Below are 26,640 nucleotides of genomic sequence, written 5' to 3' on the forward strand. Positions count from 1 at the left end.
TGAGATGGGAGTGAGCATAGACTCCTACTGAAAGTGTGATCACTCAGTTCATCTTGAACAGAATAGTGCTTTTGATAAACAGACTTGCATCTGTGGATCCAGAGATATTTGTGGCATTGATAAACACTTCTGTTTGTGCCTTAACATAACCTTTAGTCAGGCGGGAGGTATCAGAGCTATCTAGCGGTTAGAGATATTAGTCGACACAGGAAGTGAACCTGCTAGTTAAACCACCAAGCTAACTCAGCTCTGGGTAAAGTTTGCTCTGACATCCAGCTTCTAGTGGAGAGGTATTCATATTACAATTGCAAGGCTCAACAATGGCAAAGGACTGAATGGTTGTGGTCTATGTCACATACAACTTGTACATGGTAGGCTGCAGGGGTTCTGCTAGAAGATCAGGCTTCTGTATCAAATATGGACTGGCCATAGAGCTACCATCTCAAAGAGATGCACACTAGAGGTGTTCAGTCTAAGATCCTTTAATGCTCTGCCAGGTATGGCTAAGTTAGGTTAAATAAGGTATGTGACACAGCACCACCCAGTGGCCAACAGTAGAATACAGTTTAGCATTCCATTCCATCCCCCCCTTCAAGTTCTTCATTTCAACCATTTACAAAATGTCTATTATCATGCCGTCTTTGAAGTTCAGTATGGTTCAGTCTGCTGTCCTCCCTTCTTCATGGCTGAACAGTATAATAGAGTTTAGCATTCCATTACAGTCTGGAGTCTCATATACATCAGTGCCCAAAACAAGCTTCTCACTGTAATCATCCTGTATCAGAGATAGGACCAGGGTGTTTTAGAGTTGCTTTGGGTACGTCTTCACTACCCGCCGTATCGGCAGGTAGCAATCGATTTATCCGGGATCGATATATCGCGTCTTGTTAAGACACGATGTATCGATCCACGAACGCGCTCACAGTCAACTCCGGAACTCCACCAGAGCAAGCGGCAGTAGCGCAGTTGACGGGGGAGCCGCGGCCGTTGATCCTGCGCCGTGTGGACCCCAGGTAATTAAGTTGCTCTGTATGCACTTATGGCACCTAATCCAGGTACTCCTGGCTCCCCCTATAGGTTGCCAACCTTGCTAGGTGGTTTTTCAGTGGCTCAGCCCTCCAGCCAGGTATGTCAGTAAAAAAATGAATGAACCCCTTCTGGGGTAACAGAGTTCAACAAATTGTCTGTCCTCACCAGGGTATTCATCCCTCTCCGAGCCCTGTAAATTCAGCCCTTAGCTTGGGCTTCCCAAAGAGCCTTGTCCCCTTTTCAGGGCTTAGGCTCCTTTGCCAGTGGAGGAACCCGGGCCCACCCAATGGTCCTGGTTCCAGCCCAGGGATCCTATCCACAGCAGCCACACACTCCCTCCTTGAATTAATTGCTGCTGTTTTCCCTGGGTAGCTTATCTCCTGCTCCCTTTCCTTTTACCTGTTACCTTAGGGTTACACTTCTCAGGTCCTCTCTCCCCCAGTAAATGCAGCTAGTCAAGCTCCTTTGGCCAGAGAGGAGAACCCTTTTCCACCCTCTGGTCCCAGCCAGGAACTGACCTGCTCAGGCCCTGCAGCTCATTTTAGCTGAGCCAGCTGGGGTCTCATTTCCTAGAGGCACTTCATGGAAATAGCCAGACCTGGAGGACCAACCTTTGCTGCTCCTTTCTGGGATGGGTGTAGTAGGACTGCAGGGCCTCCAACAGGGGGCCACAAAGAACCAGGCACATCCCACTGTAGGATCTGATTCTCAGAGGTACTGAGTACCCACAGCTCCAATTAACTTAAGTCAAAGGTGTTGGGTGCACAGAGTTTCTGAAAATCAGACTTTGTTCTTTTCTTGGAAATGGTGAAAGCTGAGTCACAGACTCAGGCCAGAAAACAAAATAAAACACATTGGGGGTGGTCTGAGGCAGTGTTGTTGCTGGCAAGGGGTGATGATAATATGTTGGAACAAGCTGCCCAGACACTAAAACTTTATGAACTAATAAAATTCCATCATCTCGCATCAACATTCCCAGTATTTGGAGACCACAATCATCCCTAGTGGGATAGGGGGTCAATAGTTAAGGTGGGTGGCTTTGTTTTGTCTTCTGTATCTATGAATTTGTGTTGCCAAGCGCCAGTCATAATGTTGAACTTATCCTAGTTAATAAGTGATGCCCTCTCATTGCTCTTGAAAACAAAATGGAAATAGTGTGTATGAAAAAAATCTGATCCTTGCTAACATCATCCTGCTGGGGCACGGCAACTTCAACAGCTGTTATTGTGCAAAAGTGAATTCTGGGTACTGTGAGAGCACAAACAATTATTGCTCCGTGACATGCATATGGTAATTCAAACTAGTTTTCTATTAATAGTACACAAACAGCACCTAAACTTACTGTTGAACGACATCTTTCCAATTTACTACGTGCCAGAGGGCAGTAGGAAAGATTAAGTAACAAAATAGCTGAGAAGAAACCTTAACACCAGGCATGGGATTTTCAGAAATGCCTAAGTGATTTAGGGGCTTTAGAAAATCTTATCCCCAATGCCTAAGCCATGAGGTATAGGGTAGGATAGATACAGTGAGATGGCTCAGTGTTTGGGAATTCTTGTCTGAGAACATCTGCAACAAATGTCTGATGTCCTCCTTGACCCTGGCTTACACTCTTTGTTTGTAATAGATTATGTAAATACGGTCATCTTTTCTCCTAGTCTTAAATGGCTTCTATGAATGTCAAAGTCTTTAGACTTAGACAATTTCCTTTGGGTGGTTTGTCACTATAGCCATGTTGTGCAACACAAAAGCCTGTGTTAAGCACTCCTCCAAGCATTTTGTATATGTAACTTAAGGACCTACTTCTTATTTGATAGTCTCACTTAAGTTTTAAACGGTTGACCCAACATTACTTACAAGTATTTACTGTAATGTTCAAATCCTGAATATCAGAAAGAGAGAAGAGCAAAATCCTGCATCTCCTAACTTTTATTCCAGTATATTTTTAAATGAGGCTTTCTCCTGGTTGATGGGAAATGAGGGGAAAGGTCCTTGCCACAGAGGATTTAAGGGACTCCCCAGGCATACTTACAAGGGTGAGTGATGGGGAACACATTGGGGAGTACAATGAAGAAGCAGTAGCAGACGGGGGTATATCTTGAAGGATAGCGTAACACAAGCCTAACAAAAGAAATGCAGGAGGGGGAGGGACAAAAAGCAGAATGTGTTTGTGCAGGGGAGCCAGTAGAAGTGGGGGAGAAATGCAGGGGAGGTCCAGGAGCATCTCTGTAAGTGGGGGGCAGAGGGAGCTTACTGTTGGGGGTCATTGCAGGTGGAATGGCAATGGACAGAAGAATGCACGAAGTTTCAAAAGATTGATTAAAAACTTTTAAGAGATTTTACCTTCCCTTTGGAAGAATGAGTACATTTCTTGTTGTAAGGCCACCTTCCCCCAGGCTTCCCCAAAACCAAACCAATCCACCTGAAATTTCAGATTTCACATCTCATCCTAGGGTAGAATTTTTGTGGAGAATTTGTGCCAAATATCCCCCAAAACTCATTATGTGATGAGGTTTTTTAATGATCTGCGTTGTTCATATTCCAAATATTTTCCTGTCACTTTCTTAGTTCATCGTATCTCTGAGACAAAATTCACTGCTCCTGTCATGCTTAACAAAAGAAGTGCCTTTCACTACTTTTTGAGGCAGTTCAGGAAGCAATTATTTATACAAAACCTCATTTTGATAGCCACATATCAAACACCGATAAATGCATTTAAGATTTGTGTATTATACACACTTCCAGTGTGTGTATTATGCATGCATCCACTTGCTGCATCTCCATAAATGTGCATGGCTTGGATGTGGTCCGTCATGGTGCAGGAAGATCCACTTTGGGTAGAGAATGAAAAAAAGAGCCACATGTTGGAGAAGATGTCTGATGAAAGGAGCAAGAAAACTGGAAAGAAATTTAGTCCATTCCTGCATGACTTGTAAGGTTTACAGCATCCTCTGTCACAAAGGGCTGGTCTACACTGGGGGGGGGGGGGGGGGCAGGAATAGGAAAAAGTTTTAGTGCACTGCAGATTATTTATTTTTGAAAAATATGATCTTGTCAACAGCCTTGCGAAGCTGTCTCCAGACTCTCAGGACTCGAGTTTTTTTCATTTTAGAAGGCTTAACTTTCAGTCTTCTGGTGTCAAGAGAGCCTAACATTACTTGCAAAAAGGAGGCATAAACAACTGAGGAATGAGCTATCCACAGCAATGTATAGAAGCACAAATATTTCTCCACAATATCTATTCAGTACAAAATTCTAGTTGGGCAATTTAGATATACACCCCACTGGTTTGTTTGATTAATTTTAGTTTTGTAAGGCGATTAAGGAGGCCTCTGAAGATAGGACACCCTGAAGATGGAAGGAATAAGATTTCAGAAAAATAAGATGGAGACCATTTAAAAAAAAATCTATTTCATATGCAGAAATTAAGTTCTATAAACAGAATTTAATTAAACCATAGTGACAAGGATGGCAATTGAAGGTATAAGAGCAAATAAAAACCTTATTAGCTTGGACTAGACTGGTGGCATCAAGTTGCTCTTTATCTTCGTTTTTGGAAGTCTGAATGGAAACCAGGGACTTTTATAAGCAAGGACATCTGTGGGATAAGTCTTAGAATGAATTTATTTGTGAGAAAAGAAATGAAGAAAACAAAGCCATTCAGCTGGAAATAAACACTCTTCTGATCTTTAACAAGAAGGGGCACTGGGATTATAAATCAGTAGATTTCCCCTTTTTAGTATATGGTTCACACAGCAAGCCCTAGTTTACATGGACAGTTTAAGAGCCCTCCAGACAGGGCCACTTCCTTTCACAGTCTAATTAAAGGAGAAATTTTGTATCATATTCCACTTTGGACTGGAGAAAAAAAAAGACAAAATAAAAATCAGTTTAAGATGTGGGGAGTAGACTGGTGAAACCAGGCAGAAATCATATGCTGGGCCTACATGAAGATACCGTTGGAAACATAAATTAAGCAGTGCACCGGGGAGAGAGCTACAAGAGGCTAGACTAAGTTACAATGCAATTGCAAGGAAGTGTTGGGAATAACGCTTTCTACCCAGGGAAGAAAGTCAGTTTTCATAACAAACTAAGGCTCTGATCCTGCAAGGAACCCTATTCATAGAGCTACTGGCCGGATCAGAGCCCAAGACATATACAATGTAATACATTAAACTATCTGCACCTTTGATCAAGATTTAGTTGGGAGCTCCTCCTTTAATAAGGATTTAGTAGAAAGCTCTGTTAAACTGGTTCCTATATAAAAATCCTAATCTAATCACAAAACTTAATTCCCACCACCACTAAAATAATGTCCACCCCCAAAATATAACAGAGAAAAGTATTGTTGAAATTTCTTGTTTTTTGTTTCCTATTGCAGACCTTTCACCTGACATTAGTGGTAAGATTTTTCAATACTACTTCACCCTAGCATCACAACTGCTTAAGTGAACTGAAATTAAAAGAGTTTTAAAACAAATAAAAATACCAAAATGTTTACAGACTTTTTTTTTTTTAAATGAAAGCTTGCCCTCTGTCTTCATCTTGGATAGGAATCCACCAGATCAGGAACAAAACTATATTTAAAACACTTATTTTATCTAATATGCTCAAAGAAAAAAAGAATAGAAACACTGGCTGGAGCTAGGCAAAGGATGTGATGTGCAAGTTTTCAACGTATCAACGTACCTCACTCTTGATGTGCAGTCAACTTGCTATTTCTGTCCTGGCCCTCCAACTATGCCACAGCTGAGGCTGGTTTTGTTATGTTGATAAACATCTACTAGGGACCAGGCTGAGACAGCCGAACATCTTACTTCTGATATAAGACAGGAATGCATGTCCAAGTTGATAGCTTGTGTATTAACACATTGTGCTACTGATCCCTGGTTTAAAATAAATTGGAGAGCTTAAGGACCTCCATTTCATCCATCTTGCATACTCAGCTTATTCCCCCTTACAAAGCCCTTCATTCAGATTTGGCTACTCTGACATTTGTAAGGTTTATGGAGGCATGTTTGTGTTCCTTTCCTCAGCTGCCTCCCCTCCCCAAAATATGTAAGCCTGCAGATGTGGCTGTTTGAGAAGTTACATACAGGTTGGTACCTCGTTATGATCGTCTGTTGGTCCAGAAACACAAACTGATACCCAAGACAATGACAGGAAGTGTGTCCTCACAATTTGGTCAGCCAAGCATAATCTTGTACACGGGTATTTATTAAATTTTTATTATCATTATTAATTTTGATGTCACTGTACTAGTGAAAAGACAAGTAGACCTGGCTAAAAAATTTCGAATGAAAAGTTTATTTCGAAAAAGATTTGACCTAAAGTTTGCAACAAGCTGTCAAAAAGTCTTTCCAACATTTTACTTATTGTTTTTTCAAAATAGATTTTTAAAAATAAAATTTACGATTTAATCTCACCATGAAACTAAACTACCCAGTCAAAACAAAAAGTTTACATTTTTTGGCCCTGCTCCATCTTTATTCCATTTTTTTCTTATTTATGTAACTTGTGACTGAAGATTGCCAAGAATGGACATTAATTGAATATACAGGTAGACCCCTCCCCTCCCGCATAGGGACCTAGGCCACAGATCGATCCAAGTGGCGGCCAAGCCACATACCTTTGGGATAGTTCATGATGAACTTTTGACTGATCAGTTTTGTTGTGTGATGGTTTCGAAATTTTTTTTTAAAAGCCCATTTAATTTTTTTTCTAAATTTCTTATTCTGAAAACAAAAAGTGGTAGTTTTTTCACAACCCTGAACGACATACGTTACGTCAATTTAAGCGGTAGTTTAGACAAGCCCTGAGCCAGCCTTTCCTCTAACTCCAAGGGGAATCAGATGGGACTCCAAATATCCATCTATATTGGTCTATACACAAATTGGGAACCACATTTGCAGTAAAGATGGGCCCAACCAAACCCCTAAATTCCAGCACCTACAAACCTTGGAACAATTGAGCCAAACTTCAGCTGTTTATACATGTTCCCGATAAAACAGCAACTCAGTTATCAGCTAGTATGAATGAGGCCAAATCATGTTCCAGCCTATGGTTTCAACTGGAGTGAGTTTGCTTAGGTCTAGGCTAGAACATGATTTTAAAATATAGTTCTAACAGTTTGCCTCCTTCACAATGACCATCCATTTACAGTAGTAAATTAAAAAATTTGGTCCCTGCATTTATGTGGCAGTGAACACTAATGTCATTTAAACAACTGATCTTATGGTCACACTACCCACCCTACTCTGCTTATTTGTCTCATTCACCTATTATGTCTTGTCTTGTATACTAGAAGATCTTGGGGATAGGAATTGTCATCTATGTTTGTACAAGGCCCAGCAGAACTGGTTATGTCCTTTTGGTGCTCCACAATATAAGCATTTAATAATAAAACAAGCCAATCTTAAAAAAAAACCAGAGCTCAGATCCGCTATGAAAATTTAAGCATAGAGAAAAGAATGCCTATAGTTCAACAAAAAAAATGCAGGAACGTGGTCAATCAACTCATGCAGGTACTAAATTTTACTTCTCTCTAAAAAAGCAAATCTGGGGACTTGGAAAAGTGAACTGATTTCTGTTTTAATCCATCTTAAAACATATTATACACTCCAGGCTGCACTTCTCCACATCACATTAAGCCACATGTTTGTTTTTCATGGTAGAGAATATCTAACATGCATTTCTAATACACCTTATCACCAGGTTATCCAAGCACTGACCACACTTAATTAGTCCCAGACTCAACAACATCCCTTAACAAAAATTTTTTTGCCCAACCAATTTTATAAATTTCAATCTTATCTTTAGCTGTTGTAATCTTTTTGCATACAGCTGTGCAATGACACTCCTCTATAGCAAAATCTGTAAAACAATGCAGTGTTTTCGTAGCCTTGTTGGTCCCAGGATATTAGAGACAAGGTGGAACAGGTAATATCTTTTATTGAACCAACTGCTGTTGGTGAGACAGGCTGAAGAAGAGCTCTGTGTAAGTTCAAAAGCTTGTCTCTCACCAACAGAAGTGGGTCCAATAGAAGATATCACCTCACCCACCTTGTTTCTGTAAAGCACTGAATCTTCTTCTGTGCAGCTGTCCTAAGATAATCACAACTCCACACTAATCCTCATTAGGGAGGAGAGGATCATAGCAAGGATAGGAATGGATAATAACAATAGCCTATAACAAGAAAAAACAGCAATTCCATTCTCTATCAATTGAATATTCAAGACCAGAACAATCCAATGTAAAGACAATACATCAAGTATACACTTGTATCATAATATCTAAGGATACCCATCACTATAGTATATAAAGTGCTTTAAGTTGTGCTGCTAGTGCTAAAATTTGGAGACAAATTCACATACAGAAATCAGGAATTAGTTACACCTTCCCACCCCCCACGTATTACGTACATGCCACACACACGGCTGTAAACTACCGCTTCTAAATATTGCTCCTGAAAGTCAGTAATGGTGACAGAATGGTACTAAAAGCTAACCGATCTCAGTTTGTAGTACGGCCCATCTCAGTCAATACAGTACACATTTTAATATCTATAAATCTTTATTTCACAAACTTAAGAAGAAAACATGGTAACATTGGCAAATTGAAGGCATATATACTAAATACAAATGCAGAATACATTGTTTTGTATAAAGCAAATGCCCAGATCCTTTGTGGAACTTGCAAAACTAAAAGCACATTATTTCTCCAAAGGCTTTAAATTAATGTCGGATTGCCAGCCTCGGAAGTCCCACTGATTACTGATTTTTGCCTTTCAAACTGGAACCAGGCGTCAGTCTAATTGAAACACAATTTTGGATTCCTCCTCTGCTTCCAAGGCTCAGATCCAACTGGAAGGGAAGCTGAGAAAAGATACTATTTTCCCCCTACTCAGACTGTAAAGTCAAATCTATGACACAACTATGCACTTAAAACTCAGACATTTCTTGAAGCCTTTTCCATTTTAACAATAGAATATGTGGTTAAGTACGAAGGGAAAGGGCTTTTTGCATAGAACTAGAACTGTTACTCTCATTCAACCCAATCACTGCTAGGGTGATCAGTCATGTTTCAAATGCACACAGAAATAAATAAAATTTAGGAAGAATGCATGGAAAGGCCTTTTTAAAATCAGTTTTCTGTTTTCCTGATTGTTAAAAGCTATGGAACATTCCAATTCTCTCTAGAGCAGTTATGCCAAGTGATAATATTCCAAGCAGTGGTGTCATTATCAAAGTTGTGGGCCACTTTGTAAGCAAATATAATGCTTGTGATGCCAGACTGAAAGAGATGGCAATAAAATTATCTTATTCTTTCTCAACACAGGGGGTAGAGCGGGTGGGGATGGGACAAGCTTCCCACACTGCTCTGCCAGTTACCTCAAACTGGAATTGAAGGTACCACTTCTAAGGGTCAGAAGACAGTTCAGTGTCCATCCTTTTGGGTGGTGCAAATTAGTGTCATTCTGTGACTTCCTGATGTTGACACCTGCCCACTATTAACTGGATCACCAATTCATTTCATGTTGACCGAACAACCTTCAGATAGTCATGATTGGCCTAAGCTGGATTTGAACTGGCAATCTAGAGGGGAAATGCTCCATATCCCAGTTAGCAGTTTCATACTTTTCATTTGTATTAACCAATGGGAAAACAAAGGCTTTTTTTTTGTTCAAGCAAACTTTAGCAGATGAAACATGGAAGAGGTGCAGGTTTTAAAAGCAAATCTACATTAAACTAGTAAGAATAGGTTGTAACAAACTGAATATTTAATGATACACATTTTAAAATAGTTTGGAAACACTCATGAAACACTATGTAATTTTTACATGTATAAGTTACTTGGGTATGTTGTCATGCATATGTCCCCATTTCCTGAAATTCACCTTAATGTAAATACATATTTACCTGAAAGAAGTGAAGCAGAGAGAGAGAGAGAGAGAGAGATTTTGTGAAGTGGAGTTTTGACCAAACATTAACTGTTCCTTTGTTGCCAATTCAGTCTATCCTTTAAAATCTTGGTTCATGACCTGTGTATATGATAGACTTGTTAGGGCTCTTTTGCAGCAATAACTGTCTGTTGTGGCATTCTAGCTACCAAACAAACACACGAAGTGCACACGATTAAAATTACACATATTATTCACTGGAAAGAGGAAATGCACATAACTTAACATGTTGCTTATCCACAGTGGAGTCACAGCGAGTCATTTTTTAATCTTTTCCCTCCAAAAAAATCTGTTCATATTCTAGCACTATATGCAAAATTCTCAGTTTAAAATTCAAAAGCATTAGAAAAGCACAACGATTCTAAACCCATGACATTTCCTTTAGTTTCTATAACAAATACAAACTATTTCTTCAAAAATACTATTAAACCGAAGGATACTCCCCAGGTGAGAGCTTATATACCAAGTTTCAGCCTAGACTGAATGATTTTGGCCACACTACAAATCTCTGAAAATGGGGATGACAATGGGAAATAAATTTAACCACAGTAAGGGTGCCACAAAATATTCTGTAAGCGACTTGTCCTACTATTGTTCTGCACTCAGAACTCTCATTGAAGTCACTAGGAAATCTGCGTGCAACTCAATGGCAGATACAGCCCTGTATCAATTAGGGTCAGGAACCTTTTAAGTGAAAAATAAAGCACTTCCAACTGGAGAAAAATGCAAAGGCACCCGGCTTCCATAGCTAAGTATTATGCAAGTTTAGGCGTAGGGAAACAACTTCTAGTGGAAGGAAAAGAATTACATATACTGGTAATTAATTCACACAGACCAGGAGAGTAATCCTGTCAAGCTGAAACAGTTGAAGATCTTCCAACTGTAAAAGCTGGGAAGCATGGAATACACAAGAAATAAGAGACCCACTTCAGTATTCTGCTTAATGGCCAAGCCCTTCATACAAAATCACATATTAAAAAAAAGATCTTTTAAACCACTTAGTCACCAGAATGAACTAGTCAAATGTTCCCAGACCCGAGCACACTGACCTTTTGACAGTTACCAAATGTACTCAACACTGACCTAGTTATTACAGGATAAAATTAAGAGCAGACAGAGCTGAATAAATTCTTAGAAATGTCCAGCAAACCCAGCTGAACCCTAACAACAGATTTTTTATTTTAAATTAAACATAGCAGTTCATAACCCTTTCTACTACAGCAAGCAACTCATCCTTTGAGCATAGGAACTCTCATTGAGAAACAAGCAGAAAAACTACTGAGGGGCACACTCAGTAGTAGATACACTTTTTTAATTGGGGCCATTAAATTAGAAATGTCTAACACTATTTTCATTTATTGAAGAGTTAAGGATTTAAATGCAAAAGCAGCAGACAAGCATTACAGTGAGATGTAAGCTCTATGTACTACATTTCTTGATGTGAGGGGGAAATAGGTGTCAATTGAAGAGCTGAAATGATCTGACTTATATTTGGCCAATCAATGTAAACGGGCAAGAGGAAGCACAATGAATGGTGTCATCTCTGGGGCACAGAGATGACAATTACTTTAAAATTCAGGTTGGTGTCCACTTTCCCAGGGATTCATACATTAGCCATTCAGCTGAGGCAAGGCACTGTAGCAGTAGTCAACAATGTGGTTTGGAGGGACATGAAATAAAAATAGGACTCAAAGTTAAAAATCATTGATCACATCAAGTTAGGAAGATCATAAAAAACTTAGGGACAAGCAATTTGTGCAGATATATGATGACTATAATGCCCTTTTCCACAGGTAGCTTACTTGGGGCTGTGTATTGAATCAGGGCAGAAATGGACTACGGTTTTGACATTCTTGGAGCAAGCTGTGAAAGGGACGTCAGCTTGTCAATGGACAGGCAAGCAGTGCTCTTAAGACAACCATGAGCAGAACACAGCTGGTAAAACAAAATCTTGAAAAAGCATATACTCCTATTTGTTAGTTTAAAGCAGAGTTTATGGTCAGAACATTTTATACCTTTGTCAGAATTGTACAGAAACAAGAGATGCAGCAATAAAACATTCTGTTCTACCTTCCATACGATCAACAAAATTGCTGTCACTACCAGGTTCTTTATTGTCTGGAATGGTTGATAATGTCAGAGGTAGAATGAGTGGTGGGGCGGGGGCAGATGAGATTTGATGTTGAGGTCATTGACAGGGAACAAATACGAAACACCATAGAGATTTTGCTGTCACTTTGACAACTCCTGAGGCACATCTTTATTACAACTATTTAAACCACAGCTGTGCACGCATCACCATATTAGACTGAGTGGGCAAAATTCTGCTCTCTTCATAGGTGTAAAACAGGAATAACTACTGAAGTCAATGGGGTTCATATGGATTTACACCCGTGTAACAGCTGAATTTGGTTTCATCGCCCTGGCAAGTTAGAGACCTCTCAAAGCAGGTTGGCTGACTTTTCAGGAGCACAGAAAGGTAGGGACAACATATTATTAATCTGAAGACATCTATCACTCTCTGATAAATGCAATATATAACTGGCAGAAACAATGTTTAATATAAATAAGGCAAAGAATGACATTTTATTCTTTAACCAGGATATCATGTAATTATTAATACAGCATTCTGGGTTGCCTCTCCATGGCTCCAGTTTCAATTAGAAGCTTCTGCTTAGAATTTCTAGCAGATATTGCTGTAGTGAAAGGTCATTATGAGGTCCATTGAGTTACATGGCCCAAACTAATGGATAAGTGTTTTCAGTTAAACATATTAAATACCTGAAAACCCAATCAGTTGTATCTCATCGATTCTGAAGGTTCACATCACGTTTTTATTGTTACTCTGGACATCAAAGAATTCTGGAGACCGTCTGTCTGAATATTAAAAAATAAGTTATTCCTCCTTTGATGCTACTTGAAGGTAAAGAAAAAGCTTCAACTGTTCATTCAGTTCGCTGCTGATGTACTATGAACATTAAACAAATCTGACACACACCTGACTGGATACTGACATCTTTACATTCAGTGGAATGTGTTTCACTTAACATTATCCAGACAGCAACAGAGCCAAATCTGCATAAACATGTCCAAGCTGTTTTGGTTATGTGCACCTCTTATAGAGATGGACATGAATAACACTGACCTACTAAAACACAGGCATTTGCAAGGCACATACTAAAATGCAATACAAATAAATCTACCATACATTGTTTGGCATTTGGAGTACATTTAGATATACTAAACAGAACAAAAAAATCAAGTCAAACAGCAAGAAGCTTGCGCTCTACAATGTGTAACAGAACTGGCCCTTTCAGGGTGAAGTATGACTTGGAACCATACTGAAGTGTATTATTTCTATCCAGAAAGGTTACATAAGTCATTCTTCCAATTAGCAAAAGGAGAGATTTGTTGTTTCCGCCTTTCTGAACATTCTGTTACTGTGTACCAGGGTTCAGTTTGTTTTATTTCTTGCATCCCTTTCTTGAATATCCTTTCATTGTGTCAGAAGAACAGTATTTTATTTGTAAAGGCTCAGATGTGTCTCTAGGAAATTTCTTTATGGAGCCTCATACCTCTTTCCAGATCTGACTCCAATACTTGTGTACCATCAACACCAAGTAAAACTTCAGATAAAAAACAAAAACAAAAAACAACCAAATAACCAAAAAAACAAAACCCACCAAAACAGACAGATCGCGCCAAGAAGCAATCTGTAGATTTCTTCATTTCTAATGAAGGTCTGTGTTTATTATTTTAAAACTTCCATCTCTGCAGATTCTTAATGGTTCTGTCATGTTGCCTAATTAGATATATTTGAAAAAACTGGAGTTCCTTCTTTATGGATGTTTACATGATCAATATTATTACAATTAATGACAGACAGATTTCCAGGCAAGTAAAGTTCAGACACCACTTTGCAGAAAAATAGCTAAAATGAGCCCTTGGCTCAAACTATGTTAAAGAAATAGGTTACTAGTGAATTTAGAATGAGGAGTGCTATCTTTTTAATTATAATTTTTTTTCAATCTTAATGTAATAAATAAAATGATGCAACTGTAAATAGACAACTTAAATTCATAAGGAAAAGAGAACAGCCTCCCGTAGCATAAATGTGCAGAAATGGGATTTCAGCAGTTTGTGAAAGTGATAGTGTACATTTCCCACTTCTTTCTATTCAAATCTTATGAAGATTTTTTTATTTGAAGTCTCTTCTGCAACCGTTTTCTCTTGGTTGCCGAGGATCTTCAAGCCTGTTTACTCACAGCCTGAGAATTTTTAGCTACTTGCCTAACATTAGCCTCCCAATCAGAGAGGAAGTAGTCACCAGAAACAGCTTCTCTGGAAACTTCTCCAAGTGTCCTCTCTATGGACTAAATGGTTATTTACCAGACATTTAATAAACCCTTCCCTTTGCCCCCGTCACTCAAGACATTTGTTTTATTCCTTCCACTACAGACACTGATCAGAATTTAAGAGTTAGTTGAGCTTTATAATATCGGAGTTAAGAGGTGCGAGGTTTGTTTAAATGCCAGAGGCATGCTGAAATGCCCCCTCTTCAGATTGGTTACATTCTTCAGGACGCTAGCTATTCTGACTGGCTATATAGTTTTGATCTGAATCAGTGTTTTTTTCATTCCTGATAGCACTAATAGTTGCCAAGCACAGTTGCATTCACTGAGCTGTTAACATCTATTCATTCAAACTGTCCATAAGAGTTATAGGCACACAATAGGAATAACAGAATCATTGTTTCGAACAGGGCTGTTGGTAGGTTAAGTGTATTTATAAAGGTGGTCATTAAATGAAAGCTTCAGCTCAACATTAAAGAGAGGCTCTTTCCTGTTGCTAACTATGTAGGGAAGTAAGAGGCAGGAACACAATGGTAGGGTGAAAGCCTTCCCTTGGTTTGACAAGTACAGGATTACAAAAATCATTTTAACAATACATGTCTGTTTGCCACTAGAAATCCTTCTGAGTTCCTACTGTTTTGCACAGTGCCCTGGAGCTCCAGGGTCTACCAACTCAAGGATATTTAAGGCACTTGCTTGAGCTCTTTTGCCCAGAGAGTTTTGCCACATGAACTGAGGTGCATTTTAGGAGAATACAATCTGAGCAGACCAAAGCTTTTCATTCTTTCCTCAGGAGCATTAGTCTTTGTGATACAATATTCCAGATTGGAACAGGATTACATAAAAATAAATCCCACTGCAGTTCTCTTCGTAGCGTGTTTTGCTTTCTTTCAGTCAGACCAGTATCTGCAAGATCCAAAGAAAAGTGTACACGGAACACTGCAAAACTGGACATCCCATTACTGACAATTATCTTCTCTGTAGAGGGAGATATCCCACTGGCATAATTCCACCATTGTAATCAGAGATACTGTATGCTTGTATTGCTGTAAAGGAAAGGTCGGCATTTCTCCGTGTGCTATGCAGGCAAAGGAAGAAGAGGATAGAGACAAGTTCTACAAGGATAAATTCTTGATTAATCTCATTAGTTATAATGGAAGCACAGAAAATTATATGAAATATAACTCCATGTAAGTACAGTATACTCTTCAAGCCAGGAATTGTATGTGCTAGTCCTTATAATCCATTAGATAAAGTTGGAAGCCACGTTACTGTGTGTCAGAGGTAGGCTTAAACAGAGCTTTACACTGAAGAGTTCTTCTGCGCCAGGTTTGTCCAGGTGTTGAGAGCACTCTGCAGTCAAGTAAGCCTGACAGAATAAAAGCTCCTTTCCCTTGAATATTGTGCACATTAGAGAGGAGGAAAAATAATTAAGGCAGTAACTTCAGTTACTATTAAGATTTTTACTGTATTGGGGTGTAGTGGGTAGAATATTCACCCAGACTCTGTGGTTTCTGATAGTAGAGAAAATTCATTTTGATGCTGTTTCATCCTTTCCCTTCTCATAGTTTTAGCTGTACATTCAATTTTGTATATGCTACAGCATTATACACCTCAGTCTCTCTTAAGGAAATACAAAAACTTCAGGAAGTCTGGATGTAAAGGCAGTTCCTAGAAGGCCAGTCTTATTAGGCTACGTAATTAATTTGGATAACTCAATACCATGGGATATACCTAGCACACTGGTAAAAAGTTCTTGCTTCTAACCTGTGTTCCAAGGTTTGTTGGCTGAAACAGTTTGAGACAATCCATGATAGCGTCACTGAAGGTTGAGGGACATGAATGTTGCCAGATTTCAGTGAATCTGGGATTAGCATTTCAGTCACGTTTCTGTCTGGCAGCTAGTGATGATTCCACTCTGCAAATCTTTTGGATTAACAAGGTTTCAAGTTTCAAAGTATTTGTAAATTGCTGTAACATACAGCATGACATTCTGCCAGTCTGGACGCTCAGTTCGCACCATTTCATTGATGTCCTGTCACAAAAAGAAGATCAAAATTAAAAATGACCACCTTGCAAGTTCATGTCAATGTAGTGCTCATCAAAGCTGTAAAGCTCCCACTCTGAGAAAGGCTTAAGGAAAGATCTCCATTTTGCTCAGCATGTCATTTGCCAAGTTCAGACGGTGAAAGGTACTTCACAACTTAAAAGTTTAAAAACAGTTATTTCTGGGCCATCTGCTAAGGGCTACCATCTCAGTGAAAAGCAACATTAATTTTGTGACCTGCAGTTAATGAGTCCAATATCAGAGTATACCTCAGCTTTCTTCTCATTTAATGCTAACAATAGAAACAGTCAAGTATTGAAAGACTAGAGCCCAAGTGCTGCAGTGAATGGCATGCATGCAGACTTCCACTCTGCACATGCACTTTCCACAACAGGATCAAGGTCTAGCTTTGTAACTGAAACATCACTGCATAAACTTGCTCTTTAACAGTCAACCGTTTTACTTGGCATGGTCAAGTGTCACTTTACAACAGTATCGTGCAGTGGTGGGCAACCTGCGGGAGCACCCGGCCCGTTAGGTTGCCCACCGCTAGTGATTTCCAAGGTAGACATTTAACTAGGAAAAATTAGCATTTATTACCAAATCTAGTAAAATATGTACTCTGAAGGAGAGGCAAAATGTGAGGAGTTAATGCCTACCTAACAAAGCTATGAACTGATCTCTACCTATTCTAATTATTTATATTGCACCGTAAGTGCGTAACCGGATTTACAAACAAGTAAAATGGATGTATCTTGCTGCACAATCTACGCATGGAACCTATACACAAAGGAAGGGAAAGAATTCAATATATGTTTTTTAAACCTTCCTTATTTTTTGTGACTATTTCTTAAACCTTACCTACATTCATTTTTAATAGAGAGTTCAAACAGAGGCAGCAATTATTGTGATAGAGTTCACTTTATGAAAGAAGCTGTGAGTAGTCAAAACACTATGGTCAAGGAACAGCTGAAATAATTTCCCCTAATGTTACCCTCATTAACATTTCTATACACAATGACCATTTGCCACACAAAACACACAGTGTATACTGCATGTACTGCTAATAAACTTTCCCTATGAAAGATACGATTTCCTCTTATAAGATTTAATTCAGTTTGGAAGTACCTGAGCCTATGAAAGTGTCTGCATGTGTAGTGATTAAATTTTAAGACAGTTTTTGGTCAGCCAGTTCCAGGTATCTTGTAAAGTCCTCTTTCTAGTACTGTTATGTACTGTAATGTCAAAGGAGAGGAAACTGCCATTTTACTGGAGCTAACTGCATGTAGGCATTTCTACAGCTGCTCTCAATAGTCTATTTTTACATCTGCATTTGGTAAAAAACTTCACATTTCAAAATCACTAGCTTCTGAGGTATTTAAAAATACTCAGCAGTTGTATCTCCATTGTGAACAAATACAATGGTTGGTCAGAGGTTTTGATAAGGATCAAGGAAAGTGTTATTTTTAAATGTCTGACTATATAGCATTGTGAGTCGCTAACTCAATGGCGGCTTTGCTAGAATTCAAGTTACACAAGTCCTAATTAGTTATTTAAATCCTTTTTCTGGTCCTGGCAATTCTAGCTGAATTGCTGCAGACATCTACCAGGGCTTGGGTTTCTTCCAATTCCATGGCTTCAGAAAAGTCTTCCTTTTCTGGTAATTATGTTCATAATGACAATTAGTAATTCTTTTCAACTCTGCTCAGGAATTTCTTCTTGTAGGAATTACAAAGCCTCTTAACTATTGTTAGTTAGAGAAACAGTTTCACAGTTAAAAACTTAATTCATTACAGAGCTAGTATCAAATTTTCTATTAATGTTGCCAGTGCTCAATTATGAAGAAAAAGAAAGCCTCTCTATCCAACAATATTTTGGACCATTTGCTGGTCTAACAGATGGACCACAGAAATCATGACCTTCACACTTTATTGAATAAGAAACCAACTTCCATGGGTTTGATTTGTAGCTTCAGAATTCTAATAAATTCAAACCATCTGAAATGTAAACACAAATCTAGAATGTACGTTGTACCCACAGTTCCTTAAGCCACCCGCACAGACACATACCAGGCTGTGTAAAAAGCCTGGTATGTCTGCCCTGCAGACTTTCCAGGCCAGAATATCTGCGAGCAGTTAACCTGGACTCTACTTTAGCTTGGCTGTATTGTTTTGAATATTAATGGTTTCTTTATATGCTATAGTTTGTCACAAGACAAAATACCTGCCCTGTCAAGGAAGAAGCCAAGAAATACAACAAAAAATTCAGGAGAGCAGTAATGTCTGCATGGAGAAGTAGCCTTCATACAAAATATACAACCATTTTTCAAATCACTCTGGGGCAAATGAACCTTCCTCATTGTATTGCTTCAGGCCCAAAACACAGTAATCTTTCTGTCACAGAACTTCATGGTGCAAGGTATAAAAGACATTTTATAAACAGGACATTATCCACTTAAATTAACACTTACCAGAGTAGATTTGATGCCAACACTTTCAGCTGCCTGAAAGGCCAGAGTGAAGTTTCTTCTCTGTAAATGTAAGGCAACATTTATATGAAAACAGAAGGAAAACTACTTAAAATGTAAACGGACTTGCTGCTTGAAAACATTTCTAATAAAACCCTGTATTGACTTCAGCTACGGTTTAGAACTAAACCACATTTATAAAGATGTGTCTCAGGCATCATTCTGTACAAGGGATATATGAATGCCTGTAGGAAGTATTTACTACCTCCTGGATTGGCGTAAAGATTTTTCAACAATGCTAGAATAGACAGTGATAACTGGGGACTATAATTTGCCACAGATAAAATACAAAAAGACCCAAAAGCCAAAGCATCAAATGATAAGTAGGGAAAGGATTTTGTTAATTCTGGAGAGGGATATGTTTTTACATCTGTATGTATAAGAAAGATGCCGCTAAAAGGGATTGCATTTTAAATTAAATGTTATCAAATAAGGAGAATAAGTGACTATTGAGCAAAGTTTGGGAAATAGTACGTTTAATAAGATTCTAAACTTCAACCATTAGAGGAACTGTTCATATAAGAGGTAACTATAACTTTTAAAACTTCATTTGATAAAAGTACAATAGATTTGCAATGGTAATCAATAAGAGGCCCTTGTAGCCACTTTTATAGAGGTGGTGGAGATGCATTCAGGGGAAGTATATACCTTTATTAATCTATTCTAGGTAATCCTATAGCACTCCTCAGAGTAGTAACAGATACCATGTGAAATAAATCTTTATGCCAATGTCCAATGCACCTCATGGGGGATTCTTCTCTTAGCTCTTACCAGCCTTAGTGTTCATGTAAAACCAAAGATATAACTTTAATATCCATATGGATATGTGATAAACATTAAATTGAATTTCAAGTAAAATATAGATCTACACAAGTAAAAATCTGCAGCACTAAGTCTTAGAATAAATAGAGGACTGTAAAGAGGATATTTAAAGAGAAAAAAAGGAAAACATAAGATATTACGAAACAATGATTATTTAATATATACCAATAGACTGAACAATAAGAATCAGGGGATCCATTAAGGCAAAAAATTAGTTATTTGTCCACAAAAATGGCAAAAGTAATACATTATCTCTTTGTGTGTGTGTTAAGAATTTTTTTTTGCATTTGTTACGGAGATTATTAACAATGCATCTCTGGAAGATGTCTCTGTGGGTACTAATTACAACACACTGGAAGAAATTGAGATTATTCTTTTTCCCAATTTATCTTTAACTTTTTATCCTTTAAAACACTGATTTTAAATTTTGCTCTGGAGGAACGCAATAAACACCCTGAGCAATATGGGATGGAAGCATGTTCAACAAAAAAATATCCTCCTATCACCCAAAAAAGGGAATAAACTACTCCAAAGCACACAAGTTCCTGAATTTCAGACCTTTAACATTAAATGACAGGGAACATTTTGGTTAAAGACTACTGAATGCGATCACCTCAACTGAAAGCCCTTTCCACCCACCATTTGTTATCTCCTCACCTTAAATTTATGTTCGCTCATTAAAGTCTTCTTACATTTGTCCCAAAGTTCTTGTTCGTCCAATGGCCTCAAATAATTGATAAACCTTAATTTTATAACCACCCTTACCTAATTTAAGTAATATAGTCATGCTCCCTTTTAAAATTTTAATGCAAGGAAGTAATCCCAATTTTGTCTCTCTCCTGTTGCATGCCCATCCATTCTATGTATTTTTGTATCTGCCCTAAGTTTTTTTTTTTTAAGCTTAACTATATTTTCAGTTTGCATAGGCTAAACTGGATATTATAATACTGTACCTTGTCCTGGCTGTTCAGTTCTTGATACGGAATGTGAGCTGGGAGGTAAGTATGGAGGACTGCACAGAAGGCCAACCCATCATTCCAACTGCTGCTGAAGTTTGTGATGTCAATATTCTTTAAGGGAAAAAAGGAGTCTATAAATGATAGTAGATTACTATTTAATACTGCTTTAGAATTTGACTGAAGTGATTAGAAAAATAATATTATTTATGTTGTACCTTTTACCAAAGGAATGCCAAAGCACTTTAGAAATGGAGATGCAATTGAAAACTACTTCAGCTTCAGTGCTGAAATGGTCAGAGATCAGAATCCAACACTACTGAGGGTGAGAAATAGACCAGCACAGGAAAGACAGATTAGTTCTGGAAATTAATTTGCCTTCTTATCCACAAAAGATACATGATACACATTAGCGAATGCTTTTGTCTTCCTTTTAGATAGTAATGTTTAAGTGAAGAACATGTTAAGACACAAGCAGAAACAAATTATAGATACATACTTCTGGTCTCGTTTTGGAACTCCTAAAATATGCCAAGCTGCTATGATGTGTTTTCAAAGCATGGGAAGATCAGATTTTCTCATATTCTACTGTATTACTAATTACGCAAAAGGACTAATCAATGAGCACAGATATTTCCTTTCCAAATAAGGTGATAATTTTCATTAGAGGTAGCTGATACAAAATATTATACAAACTCAATACTAATTCTTGTTCAAAGATGAGCCACTGGAATACCCGGACACGAAACATGGCAGGGAACCAGTTCTTTGAGTAAGACTGAAAAGTAAAATCCTTATTTCTGCACTCTGCCATCCCACACACCCCATATCTTTCTGTCCCAATCAGGAGCTAAGTGGAACAATTAAACAATTCCCTTTATTCCACAAGAGTTTGTACACAAAGTTGTTGAAAAGAGTCAATGGCCTCTGCCAAAGGAAGTTAGGAACAAGATGCCTGAGTGACCTTTCTAAATCACTGTGCACTTGGCTGCTGTCAGGAAAATAACGGTAAAGAGGTTACTGCCACCCAAATGGATGGCAGTGAGTTTAGATTCTTTTATTTAAGAACCAGTTGGAAACTGCATCTACCGACCTATCATTTGAGACCTATATGAAGAAATGTAAACTTCTATATGTCAAATGAACCCCGCCCTTAACTGGACTAGACAGCTCTGCTATTGCTTTATATTTGATATTACACTAAAACTGAAACAATCTGCAGTCACAGAATCCAAGAAACAGCAGATAAATCAACCTTTTTCCTCACAACAGTAATACCAATCACACCCCTTCACAAAAGACATTCTAATCACTCCCTCTTATTTAATCTCGATCAGAAAAGAATGTACAATACCAAACAGGATAAAAACTAAAGACAATGCAACTTAAATCATGCAAGACAGTTTCTTGTCAAACCAATGAAGATTTTGCATTACAAATGCAAAGTAACAAACGCTGCTTTTCCGTGCCCTACTGACCCCCCCCCAAATCTTCATTTCCTACCCGGTGTCAGCTCTTTTTATACAAACCCCACAAAATGCAAGTTCAAACTATGGTGATGTAAGTGTACGTGCTTGGACTCACAATGCCTGCAGGCAGTAGCCTGTGCCTTGCTTTGCAATCCAGCAGCCTGCTTCCAAACGGAAATAGCTTTGTTTGAACCCCTCAGTGCTGTGGGAATATGTTCTTTACATAGTCTCAACTTCCTCAAGACACAGAATGGAAAAAAAGCTCTCCCTTCTTGCCCCTCAAACCACCAGGAAGCTGGAATCCAACTGAATTAATTTGATTCCGGTTATTTTCAGGAGATGTCAAAACTAGTTAAACGCTACTTGAATTAGAGAAGAAGGGGTCCTTTCAATTTCAGCAAAAAAAAAAAATAATTGAGCAAATTTTATACAACAGACAGCACCAAACTTCAAAACAGCTCACAGTCAAAGCTAATACAAATTCCTTGCCGTCTATTTATTCTAAGCTGCTCTATGAGACCATCGCCCTGCTGCCCCGCAAGCCCCCTAGCCCCCCAAGTTACATGCACTCCCTGGAACTCACCTTCCCCATCACATCTATGCATAGAACACAGATGAAGCTACAGGGAGGGGCTCTCCTCGTCAAAATGCTTCTAAGTAGCCTAGCTTTAAAATGAATTCTCTCTCTCTTATGCCAGAACATAAGGACCCTCACTGCTGCCTTCCATCTTTGCCAGTCTCCTGCTGCAGTCTTGGCGTCTTCCAATGTCATTTTGATAGCTTTCTATTCTGCTTCTATTGTTCATTTCCATGTTAAGCTTGATCTACCTTGTTGCCTCTTGCTCTGGGGGTTCCCGTCTAATGCCTGTCTTGTTATGTTGTTTGGGTCTTTCCTCCATGTATGTACTAGTCACCTCCATTTTCATTCCATAATATCCTGTCCTATCAGTTTCTGTTTTGTCCTCCTCCAGATTTCTTTGTTTGTGATTTTTTCTGGCCATCTGCTATTGAAGATTTGTCTCAGTCAGCTGTTTATGAACAGTTGGAGTTTAGACAGCAATGTTTTAATAAGTCTCCAAGTGTCAGCACCATCCAGTAAGACCAAGTTTACAATGGCATTAAATATTCAAAGTTTAATTTGGGAGGGCAAGATTTCTGTTTCTCCAGATTAGCTTTATTGTTACAAATGGGTGTCTGGCTTTCACTAGTCTGGCTTTAATATTTTCATCTGTTCCATCTGCTGCATTTACAATGCTGCCAAGTTACGTGAAATATCAGACCTCTTCTATTTCTGTTCCAGAAAGTGTTATCGGTGCTTCTTGTGTGTTGATTCTCACGGTTTTAGTTTTCTCACTGTTGATTTTAATCTGTACTAACTGTGCACAGACCCGGAGATCATTTATTTTGGCTTGCATGTATCTGAGTATAGGATAGCTAGCTGATGTCATCTGCAAAGTTGAGGTCTTCTAACTTGTGTGTGTATATCCCTTGGTGGTTCTGTTTACTTTATGTTAATTTCCGCCCCCAAAACAGTCAGCAGAGAGCAATGGTAAGTCCTGTCCATCCTCCCAAAACAACCAGGTTCATTTAAAATTGATAAAAGTCCCTAAAGGTGCCCATCCCATAACTACAGAGACAATACAATAGAAAAGACTGGCCAGACGCATAAATATCCTTCAAACCTCTCCCCAAGGGCCATGGTTTTTTCGGGGAGAGGGTGGTCACCAAACCAAGTGATGATAAAAAAGGTCCGGCATGTGTGCATAAGGCCAAACTGTTACATGGCTTTAAAAATTCCTTAACCCTGGACTTAGCCATAGAATGGTCCAATCACACCTTTTGTGAAGTCTATGAGGCAACCGTTGAGAAAAACAAGTACAATACGAAGAGGAGACGAAAGTTACGTACAATCGAAGAATTAAAGAATGCAGATGCTTTGTGTAAGAACATATGTCTCTATTCCTCTCCCCTCCCCCACCTTTTACTGCAGGGTGTCATTTTTCCCCATTAATGCCATTGTGGATGCCTCACTTAACCAGACCACTGAATGGAATAGTCTTGAATTTCTATCTAACCAGTGAGACGCTTAGCAATGAATTACAGAAAAAGTAGCCACTTAATATTGTTTGGCAACATTCAACCAATATCCCTAATAAGCACAAGCTCATAGTTAGTTGATATAAGTGATAGTTGGCTGCAAGAGCCTAGTATTGAAGTTGGAGCTTTGACTGTTTCAAATAACTATGTAGCTTATGACAGCAGTAAAAAAAATAAGACAAGTTAGCCTGCTACAGTCTTCAACATTTACTGTGATTCATTAAACCAGCTTTGAATAAGTGCTCTGGTCTTATCTTATTTTGTAAAGTGCTCAAATATAGAGAATGTGAGCATTTTGCTATTAGGTTGCCTGGTAATCAGATAAGCAGTCTCTTCCCAGTTGCTTTTAAAGTTCACTTCAAGTGGTTATTGCAGTAAATTCAGCTATTTGTACGTACACTCAGCCAAATGGGTTTGGTTGATATATCTGTCCATTTAGGCATCAGTTTGGATTTGGTTTTTATTTGAAAAAAAAAAACAACAACTTTTCTTTGCAGCTCTAAAGGCCACAATTTTTAAATGAAAACTTACATTTTGTAGAAACTGATGACTCACATGCTCACCACTTCACTTGAGTGAACAGGGATCCCAAAGGCTGGAATTACATCATGGAGCCCAAGAGGGACCTAAAGGATCTGGTTGACATGGAGATGGAGATTTCATCTTTATTGCTACTAAGGAAAGATTTTTATTCCTTTATTGGGGGAAACCGTCTCTTGGGCAGTGTTTTTGATAGACAAATGAAAAGATAATTTTTTTTTTTTTAAATAAAGACCAAGAGTAATATCAGTTTAACAACAGATGAGTGTATCTTAGGTATTATTTCATGTGTTGGAAGGGGAATGGACAATCCAAAAACACACTGAACTCTATCTTCTATGACTTAACTAAATATTAATATAATATGGGTGTACATCAGACCATGAAAATTCTAGTCACTCATTATAGCTAATAAATTATCTTATTGGTTCAGAGTAAAAGCATTAAAAGAAGCAAAAAAACAGCATCAACGTTTATATATAAGAATAGCGATTCCTTTTTGGACTGCTTTCAGGAAAGTGTTCAGATATATCGTTAAGTCCAACAAACAGACCATTTAATACTCTGTAAAGAGATTTGAAAAGTCAAATATACAAGGAGTCACGCTTTGCTTATAATGGTTACATATGGTTATATAGTCATATCCCTTTGCAACAGGCTTATTTCAAAAATACTACTCTGAGAAGTAGTCAATATATTAACTTTGCTCTTGTTTTTTCCCTAGGATATGAAGACTCTCCCCTGAACGTTATGACTTAAATTGGGGGGGTTTATGTTTGTTTTTTTCCCTAAATAAAGCTAAATTATTACAGAAGGAAGAGTTCTGCTGGCTAACTCACTAATACAGAGGTTGTATTCTAAATGAAGTCTCATTGGTTACCAACAGGAATTGAATCTTATTTTGCCAATTGAAGAAGTGACCATGTTACTATTTGTTAACAGGGAAAGTTTAAAAACTACCAGTGAGACATATTACCTTAGAACACAGTGAGACATACTTATTGACAAAGTCTCTCTAAAAAAACAAAGCTTTTTCTTATCTCCCCTATATTTCTACTGCACACCAAGTACACTTAAACAAATGGAAAGTAGGAATAGTGACCTTGGGAAATTGCACCCTCAAAATGATTTCTGGAGAAACAACTGATCTATAATATGCTCAAAGGAAATGTAACTATAGATCCTCTTCTTTGGGGGTATCCTTAACTTTTGATCCAGGACCTGGCCAGCAGTACATTCATAAAATTGACAGGTACTACCTGGATAACAATATCATCCAGAATTATAATTCCAAAACAAAAGTTTTGGAAGGAATATTAAACCTCATGCTTCAGATCTTAAACCACTCTAACTATTAGAGATTAGGATGTGGCTTAATATGTAGGCGCTGGAGGAGGTGGGCTGGAGGGTTAGATTATCCCACATCTGCCTGCTGTGGGGTTCCTATACCTTCCTCTGATATGCTGGATGCTGGCTACCACCAGAGATAGGATATTGGACTAGATGAACCTCAGGTCTGATTTAGTATCGCAATACCCATGTTCCCATATGCACCAAAAGGTGTATAACAAAACACAGATCTGTACTTTTGGTTGCACAGCTGAGAGAAGTTTCCTAATGTTACTCAGAGAAAGGTGTCAGCCAAAAAGAAAACGCAATTGTCTTCTTTGTTAAAGCTTCTTTTCAAGCAGAACAAATTGAACTAGCTCCCCAATAACCAGATAGTGACTCATGAAAACAGATCAATGAAAAGATTCAATTTACATGATGAACGTGCTCACTACATCAGATTTTGAAAAAAAAAAAAAAAAAATCTTACTACCACTGTGACACTGCACCTC

General features: G+C 38.3%; 1 protein-coding gene across 1 annotated transcript in view; it reads right to left on the reverse strand.

The window, feature by feature from the left end:
* Nucleotides 1-8,589: 8,589 nt before the first annotated feature.
* SPECC1L (sperm antigen with calponin homology and coiled-coil domains 1 like) overlaps nucleotides 8,590-26,640 on the reverse strand; it is a 103,663-nt gene continuing 85,612 nt past the window's right edge. The window contains exons 14-16 of the mRNA XM_024197969.1: nucleotides 20,691-20,807; nucleotides 18,859-18,918; nucleotides 8,590-16,376 (exon numbers count right to left, since the gene is read on the reverse strand). Of these exons, the coding sequence (XP_024053737.1) occupies nucleotides 16,287-16,376; nucleotides 18,859-18,918; nucleotides 20,691-20,807 (267 nt within the window). The 3' untranslated portion in view covers nucleotides 8,590-16,286. The remainder of the gene's footprint in view (nucleotides 16,377-18,858; nucleotides 18,919-20,690; nucleotides 20,808-26,640) is intronic.

Source organism: Terrapene carolina, unplaced genomic scaffold, assembly GCF_002925995.2.
Source record: "Terrapene carolina triunguis isolate 2854851 unplaced genomic scaffold, T_m_triunguis-2.0 Scaffold790, whole genome shotgun sequence".
Taxonomy (NCBI): Eukaryota; Metazoa; Chordata; order Testudines; family Emydidae; genus Terrapene; species Terrapene triunguis.